The sequence below is a fragment of the Haliotis rufescens genome, unplaced genomic scaffold (assembly GCF_023055435.1).
Source record: "Haliotis rufescens isolate VD_foot unplaced genomic scaffold, xgHalRufe1.0.p SCAF_3, whole genome shotgun sequence".
Lineage (NCBI taxonomy): Eukaryota > Metazoa > Mollusca > Gastropoda > Lepetellida > Haliotidae > Haliotis > Haliotis rufescens.
In genome coordinates, this window is record NW_025964001.1 from 31093391 (window position 1) to 31101921 (window position 8531).

At 42.8% G+C, this 8531-nt stretch overlaps 1 protein-coding gene across 3 annotated transcripts; it reads right to left on the minus strand.

Moving 5' to 3' along the window:
* Positions 1-1624: 1624 nt before the first annotated feature.
* On the minus strand, positions 1625-7917 carry LOC124145929 (2-amino-1-hydroxyethylphosphonate dioxygenase (glycine-forming)-like). 3 transcript variants are annotated; one of them, XM_046515924.2, is made up of 4 exons: positions 7845-7917; positions 4827-4989; positions 3658-3883; positions 1625-2398 (listed from the first exon to the last, which is right to left on the minus strand). In XM_046515924.2, the coding sequence occupies exons 2-4, from the start codon at positions 4968-4970 to the stop codon at positions 2190-2192; spliced, it is 579 nt and encodes a 192-aa protein (XP_046371880.2). In that variant the 5' UTR covers positions 4971-4989; positions 7845-7917; the 3' UTR covers positions 1625-2189. The 3 variants fall into 3 exon arrangements, with proteins under 3 accessions (XP_046371880.2, XP_046371887.2, XP_046371870.2); XM_046515931.2 differs by having other exon boundaries at positions 7574-7877; XM_046515914.2 differs by lacking the exon at positions 7845-7917 and adding an exon at positions 5767-5864.
* Positions 7918-8531: the final 614 nt, after the last annotated feature.

Genomic DNA, 8531 nt, shown 5'->3' on the forward strand with positions numbered 1-8531 from the left:
TGATGTTATGTACAATGGGAGTTGCTGATGTTATGTACAATGGGAGCTGCTGATGCTATGTACAATGGGAGCTGCTGATGCTATGTACAATGGGAGTTACTGATGTTATGTACAATAGGAGCTGCTGATGTTATGTACAATGGGAGCTGCTAATGTTATGTACAATGGGAGCTGCTGATGTTATGTACAATGGGAGCTCCTGATGTTATGTACAATGGGAGCTGCTGATGTTATGTACAATGGGAGCTACTGATGTTATGTACAATGGGAGCTGCTGATGTTATGTACAATGGGAGCTGCTGATGTTATGTACAATGGGAGCAACTGATGTTATGTACAATGGGAGCTGCTGATGCTATGTACAATAGGAGCTGCTGATGCTATGTGCAATGGGAGTTGCTGATGTTATGTCCAATGGGAGCTGTTGATGTTATGTACAATGGGAGTTGCTGATGTTATGTACAATGGGAGCTGCTGATGTTATGTACAATTGGAGCTGCTGATGTTATGTACAATGGGAGCTGCTGATGCTATGTGCAGTGGGAGTTGCTGATGTTATGTACAATGGGAGCTGCTGATGTTATGTACAATGGGAGCTGCTGATGTTATGTACAATGGGAGCTGCTGATGCTATGTGCAATGGGAGTTGCTGATGCTATGTACAATGGGAGCTGCTGATGTTATGTACAATGGGAGTTGCTGATGCTATGTACAATGGGAGTTGTGGAAACAATTCGTGGAAACCTGAATGGCCAACAATACCAAGATGCCGTTCTTCGTCCAGTGGTAGTCCCTCATTTTGACAACCATCCTCTTCAGACAAGACCTGTTTACATGGCCGACAATGCTAGACCACACAGATCTCGGGCAGTTTTGGCTTATTTGCGTCAAGAAGCTATTGCCATTCTTCCTTGTCCGGCATGTAGTCCGGATCTTAATCCGATTGAGCATCTCTGGGAAATTCTTGGCCGGAAAATCAGACATCGTGATCCCAAAGTTCAAAATCTATAAAGAATAACAAGTTTAATATTTCTATTTTTGTCGTGTCTGAACAAGGGCTATGGTCATATCCCAAAGGGATAGAATGGCATTATGTGCAGCACATGACTCAGGCACAGATTGGGGCTGCCTGGGCGATGAGGGATGGACGATTGAGTGATTATTACCCTGACCGTCAGATGATTCTATGAAGGACCAAGAAGCCATTCTTATTGTAACCTCTCTTATTATTTTGTCTCAGAATCTTTTTCTGCGCTGCTAAAAGTTAATTGGAAATCCTTCTTTTAACCTGACACGGAGGTTAACAGCTCCGATCCTGCAGCGGCATGTACAGACTCGATTATTTACAGACCGCCGTCACATAGCTGGAATATTGCTGAGTGCGGCGTTAAACAACAAACAAACAAACAAACAAACAAACAAACACTGCTCTTCTCAGCACCTCATCTTGGAGCGGGGGATCAGCCTCTGTAACTGTGTTTATTGTGTGCCATCGCACCCGAACGGCGTGGAAGGTGATCTACAATTGGTGTTCTATGGCCAAGAATCGTTCAGTTATAGGCCGCCATGATAGCTGAAATATGTTTGATTGCGTATGCATCGTAAAACAACACACACACATGAGGAACCAGACTATGGGTTTCTTATTATTGAACTTTTCATCTTACATTTATTCATAAATTAGAATACAGTGGAATCCAGCTTCTCCGGATCACAGATATCAGGAAACCTCGCCTACGGGACGATTTGTACGTGAAACGAAATATATACTACATACAAGGCTTTATTATCCGGAAATCCGGTTTCGTGATGCGAACATTTAATTTCAATGACCAAAAGTGCAAAATACACACCATTTTGTCTCACGTACCGGACAGGGACTATGTTTGACGATGTTTGTTTTGCAATCCATCACCCGGTATCCAACATCAAGAATATCCAACTTATATAAGAAATGTCTCACGGCGGATGTCGACCACATTGTGGATGTGGCCTGGAGCGGAAGTAAAACCCTGACATGACATAAATAGGTCTGCTTAAAACTACATTTGAAACTGACTATTTCCTGATTCTATGGTAAAATAACGTAGACAAACATAATCAGCGGAAGAAGGTTAACGTCCGTTCGTGTGTATTAAATTGATCCCCTCCCCCCAAAAAGAAATATACAAATAGCACTGTGTGGAAAGTTAGTCTCTTCCCTTCAGGACATCCATACAGATATTCTTAAATTTGTCGATCGAGTCCATCTTAGTTTCCGGGTCTTTGGCGCGTTCGTCCCAAGTCCGCATGCGTAAGATGATCTCGCACAATGGAGATGTCTCGAATGCAGTTGCCTCTTCCGAGTCCATAGGACCTCCTTGATGTTCCAGCGTCTTCTTACTTGCCGGCGTTAACTCTGCGGAATACATGGGCATACGATTAAAGGACGTCCGCTGCTCTGTATTCAACTGTTTTTATTACCTGAACAAACTGTCCAAAAGAAGAGTTCGCTATGCATTTAACTTTTTAGGCGTACAGGGAATTCCTCACAGTGTCAACATGTTTACACAAAATGATTTAGTATCTAACTAAATGAAAAAAAGCAACTACAGACTAATAAAACAGTCAGCTTTAAGAAATAGCTCAATGGTATTGTTAGTGTGCTAGGGTTTCAACAAATGGATGAAAGCTGCGCATTTTCAACTTCTTATCTACACTGACGTATCATTGATGGCACCTGACTTACCACGGCATGCGTAAAGCCATGTAATATGGGTATTAATAAACTTTTCTTTTATTAAAATGCTCTTTTATAATATGATTTAAGTCAAAAATCTAAATTATGATTTAAAGTTCTCTCGCTACACGACAGTTGCGCAATGAACATTTATACATACCTGCAGACATATTTAGTCTCATGACCTAACACATGCTACGCAGAACGATTCAAGTCAGCATAATGCGAACATCGTTATTTGTGAAAACAAATTCCTTTTCAGTAACAATGATTTAACTATACCTGACCCTAGTTTCAAGTAGGAAGGTGTTATGACCGGCTGCTACCGGTAGAGCAGGACATGCTTATCCCTTTCGCGAATACCTGGTCCCATCACTAAATTTTAGTAATCCATTCATAAGATTTTCATTACTTGTTTGCCGTTTACGCTGAATGAAATCTGTTTCGGAAGATAATCGAGACTGGTTATTCCCTGGTGTTGACGTGTTATATTTATGTACTACTTTTCGGTGTCTCCATAAAATGTGTTGATTTGTTTGTTTGTTTGTGGTTTAACGCCGCACTCAGCAATATTCCAGCTATATGACGGCGGCCTGTAAATAATCGAGTCTGGACCAGACAATCCAGTGATTGACACCATGAGCATCGATCCACGCAATTGGGATACAATGACATGCATCAACCAAGTCAGCGAGCCTGACCACCCGATCCCGTTAGTCGGCTCTTACGACAAGCATAGTCGCCTTTTACGACAAGCATGGGTTGCTGAAGACATATTCTAACCCGGATCTTCACGGGTCCGATAAAATGTGACTCGAGTGGTAACCATTTGTGATCTCATGCTCATGCTTTGAAGAATTGGTTTGCTTGATCCCTGTCAGATACATAGAATTGACTGAGGAGGGAAACACCATTGTAAATAATTCCTCTAAACATACTTTCATAGTAATCGGGATACTTCCAGACCAAGTATCTCTTGGCGTTCACATGACCTCCGACAAGATCGCATACGATTTCCGGAAAGCCAAGATCCTGTAGAAACCTGGCTCCAACCGTATCGTGATTCACGGCACCGAGGTTGACGTCATCGGTCACCATCTTCGGCAGCTGTTGTTCCTGTCCCACCAGATGACCGATGTCGTGAAGGAAAGCGCCAATAACTATCTGACACATAAACAGGGCCTTTCTCAAAACACGTTCTTATTTATGGAATCGTATTTTCAAAAATAAACATAACAAATAATATGAGACTTGTGTTTTGCTGGGGAAGGGCCCCAAACGTTTTCTTGAAACATTTGTCAATAAAAAAATTCAAATTATACCTTGCAAGCTTTGTATTTTTTTGACACAAATAATGTTCATAAGAATGTTTCATCTAATATATAAAGACTGACGAGAAAATGTCCAGAGTAAAAAAACGTCATCAATATATATATATATATATTGATATATTGATGTAGTTATTTTACTATGTTACTGACATTATATATATATATATATATATATATATATATATATATATATATAAAATGACATGTATAAAGTAAACATTTCGGTATTGCAATACAATTTATAACTGCATAAATCATGGGCTAAAAGCAACCAGTCACCAAAACTAGATCACCTTACAGGGATCATATAGCATTCAGCTTCTGCATGATGCTCAAGCAGGATTCACGTCATCACTCTAGCTACGGGTTGTTCTGGTCAATACTAACCGATATCAAAATATGCTCAGTGATTGAATGAAGTTAATGCGCTGTTTGGTGATAGTTGATTATGATAACATATACGTGAATGTATGGGTGTAACGGGTGAATCAGGACACATTCACCTCTTCTCCAACCCCTGGTATAATCACTATTTGATAGGGATTAATAACACATGCTAATGACACAGTCGCGATGGTGAATGGACACTGATTTTGGAATGATGTCAATCACTGGGTTGTCTGGTCCAGCCTCGATTATTTACAGACCGCCGTCATATAGCTGGAATATTGCTGAGTGTGGCGTTAAACAAACAAACAAACATAATGATAAAGGTTAGGTCGCTTTTAAAAAAAATTGAAAGGTCAAATATTATTTTCATATTATATTAACTTCACCTCTTTCGAATACCCCTCTGCTTCCGCCAACATTCCACACTGGATACTGTGCTGCGTCTTCGATACAGCCTCACCCAAGTAGTCCTCGTTACCATGGTTACTGAACAGTTGGAACACATGCTCCGTTACCACTCCAGGATCCATTGTACACAATTACAATTACCTGTGGAATCAGGAACATACACGTGGCTAATGCTGTGGGTAGACCTGTCACTCTGTGACACTTACACCTTTACGTTGAAACACTCTCTCTGTTTGATTTTGTTGTATATTAATCTGGGGTAGATTCGTCTTACTACATATACTAGCTTGCGTCAATATGGACTCCTCCCCATTCTTCTGTGCTTTATCCACCATGCAATATTTTCTTAATCGCCACCCGTTCAAATAAGAAAGATTCACGTCCACGTGTAAAGTTTGTTAAATTTTATAAAATTACCAAATACATGCAGCTATTGAGTTAGTCAGAGTATACCGACTGCTTGTCCCCTCGAAACGGACTGGTATACATCATCACAATGGCGGAGAGAGAGAGAGAGAGCGAGAGCGAGAGAGAGAGAGAGAGAGTGAGAGTGAGTGAGAGAGAGAGAGATAGTGAGAGTGAGAGAGAGTGAGAGAGGATGAGAGTGAGAGAGAGAGAGAGAGAGAGTGAGAGAGAGCGAGAGAGCGAGAGAGTGAGAGAGAGAGAGAGAGAGTGAGAGAGAGAGAGAGAGCGAGAGAGAGAGTGAGAGAGAGAGAGAGAGAGAGAGTGAGAGTGAGTGAGAGAGAGAGAGATAGTGAGAGTGAGAGAGAGTGAGAGAGGATGAGAGTGAGAGAGAGAGAGAGTGAGAGAGAGAGAGAGAGTGAGAGAGAGAGAGAGAGAGAGAGAGAGAGAGAGAGAGAGAGAGAGGTGAATATACAAAATATCACTCTAGTACCATGAAGACTAGAAACTACAAACCGGTGATCTGTCGAAGTTGCCAACGTTTATCGCCCACTCCTTCACAGATTACCAATGTGACCTCACGATAACAATGTGGATCTTGTAGTACGCACTGTTCTGATTCATTTGTTAACACACAGTTACCGTTATCACAAAGAAATGTGTCAGTGAATTGTGTTGTCAATGTCAGTATTAAAACTATATCATGTAATCCACAAATCCACCTCACTGAAAAAGTCCCTGGGACACGAAGGCGATACACTTGTTTGTTTGTTTTTTAAGTTATAACACAGCAATATTCCAGCTATATGACGACGGTCTGCAAAAAAATCGAGTCTGGACCAGACAATCAAGTGATTGACATTATGAGCATCGATCCACGCAATCGGGATACGATGACATGCATCAAACCAAGTCAGTGAGCCTGACCACCCGATCCCGTCAGTCGCCTCTTACGACAAGCATGGTGTGGCTGAAGATCTATTCTAACTCGGATCTTCACGGGTCACACCTGGTAGGATATACCTTTGAGGCCCCCCAAGTACGTCGACTGTGGTTAAAGAAGGAAATAACATAAAAGCATTCCCATTTGCTTAATCAGTAAAATTAGCATTTGAGTTCACACTAACTATACTGAACAACAAAAGTTCCTGTGACATTGAATAACATTTAATGCAAAATTATGTTTTTTACCAAATCTGATACAATTTCGGTTTGCAACAGATAAAAGGCTCCTGTAAGTGTTCAAATGGTTTAATTTGCCATACTGACTTCAGATTTCATTTAAAAAACCATGAACATGCCAAAATGTCAATTTACAAATCAATAGCGTGTGTGTCCAACTCTGGTTGCGATGTAAAACGCATCTTCGTCTCATGGAATGGAGCAGGCGTCGCACAAAGTCCTGTGGGATATCTGTCCATGTCTGCTGGAGCATTTTTCGAAGTTCCTGGAGTGTCTGTGTAACACGTGGTTGACGTCGAAGGCGCCGATCCATCTCATCCTACATGTGCTCGATTGGTGAGAGATCAGAGGAGCGAGCCGGCCAGGGGATGACATTCACGTTGTTTTGTTGAAGAGAATCCTGAACAACGAGCAATATGAGGCCGGGCGTTGTCTTGTTGAAAGGTAATGCCTGGGCCATGACGACACAAAAACGGTAGAACAAAGGGGCCGATGATCTCGTCGCGGTAGCGCTGTCCATTGAGATTTCCCTCCACCACTATCAAACGGGTCCTCTGTCTTGCTGTAATCCCACCCCATACCATAACGTTGCCGCCCCCGAACCGATCTTCTTTTCCATGACACAATGATTGACGTAACGTTCACCTCGAGGTCGGTACACTCGAATCCGTCCATCGCCGTGGCTGAGGTGAAAACGAGGCTCGTCAGTGAACAGAACTCCAGCGTAGACGCTGTCTGCACCACGGTAGACGTGCTTGACGGTGATTTCCTGTCAAAATGGGGCGTCTGGCGGGTCTTCTGGTGACAATCCCTGCACATCTGAAGCGACGACGTATGGTTTGTGAAGATATTCGTCGAAGGCCAGGGATGCGTCTTGCAGTCACTGTTGCTGGCTGGAATCGATTTCGTAGATTTGGGGTAGTGAAATGCATGGGGCTTGCATGAAGGTCAACTTTTGCATGGAATGCATGCTTTTCTATAGCAGTTGCGTTTTTGTGACTTGATTCCATACATGTACTACAATATTGAAAACCAAACTTTACTTGTTTGAAAAATACACTCAAATATTGGTGTCACAGGAACTTTTGTTGTTGAGTATATGTTCTTGACCCATATCCGCCGACAGGCCACCCACACTAACTCTGTTAAGAGCCCTTACAGACGGTAGCCCAGTCTCTTGTCAAGCTCATTTGCGTTAGGGAGCAAATCGACTCACCGCGGCTAGTAGCACTAGCGGGCAGTGTTAGACAGCCGGGAATTAGCCAGAGATTTGTGCCCGTGTAAGAGCTGTTGACATACCTTCTGACAGGCCACCAACACTGCCACTAACCCTGTTAAGAGCTCTTTACATACCCGCTGACAAAAGGCATTTTTCAGCCTATGAGATATGCGAGGGTTGGAGGGAGACAAACCTGTCGCCTCTTCCACGTATGGCTGTTGTCGACAGAAAGACGGACTAACCTAACGACCTTGACATCAGCCAGGTTCCCTGTGTAGCGCAACGCGAGTTGCTTCCCTTAGAGCGTGCTTGATCATACAATGTAACCAGCTGCCCCATGCACGCATGACATATTAAATATAGGGTCTATTAGAGACAGACCGCATCCGTGGTCTAGTGGTAGAGCGTTCGCCCGGAGAGCGGAAGGTCCGGGGTTCGATCCCGCTCCGCGTCTTACCAAAAGACGTTAAAAGATGGTACTTGTTGTTACCCTGTCTGGCGCTCGGCATTAAGGGGCTAAAACAAGGACTGGTCGGCTCGGAGTCAGTATACTGTGTCTGAGTGGGATATTCATGTTAAACTGCGGCATGGTATCTCAGTGAGCTAGCACTATAAATCGGCATCAGTCCGGACTAGTACAAGCAGCCACACAAACACACACACGTACATGCACGTCGCTATATAAGTGGAATAATCTTGGACGCGACGTTAAAGCCCATTTCATCTCATCTCATCTATTTGAGACATACTTATCTGCCTTTTATTCGCTTGCTCTAAGCGACAGATTTTTTAGGCGATTATAACTTCCGGCGCATACACGTTCCAGTCGCTTGCAACAATTGCCTATTGTCACTGTTTGAATAACACAGACAAGGATGTT

Excerpts from the sequence above, each read along its gene's own strand:
- LOC124145929 (XM_046515924.2), bottom strand. The coding sequence starts at position 4,970 with ATGGATCCTGGAGTGGTAACGGAGCATGTGTTCCAACTGTTCAGTAAC. Across the intron at positions 3,884-4,826 it reads CAGAGGGGTATTCGAAAGAG|ATAGTTATTGGCGCTTTCCT; the intron begins GTGAAGTTAATA and ends TTTATGTGTCAG. Across the intron at positions 2,399-3,657 it reads GTATCCCGATTACTATGAAA|AGTTAACGCCGGCAAGTAAG; the intron begins GTATGTTTAGAG and ends TGTATTCCGCAG.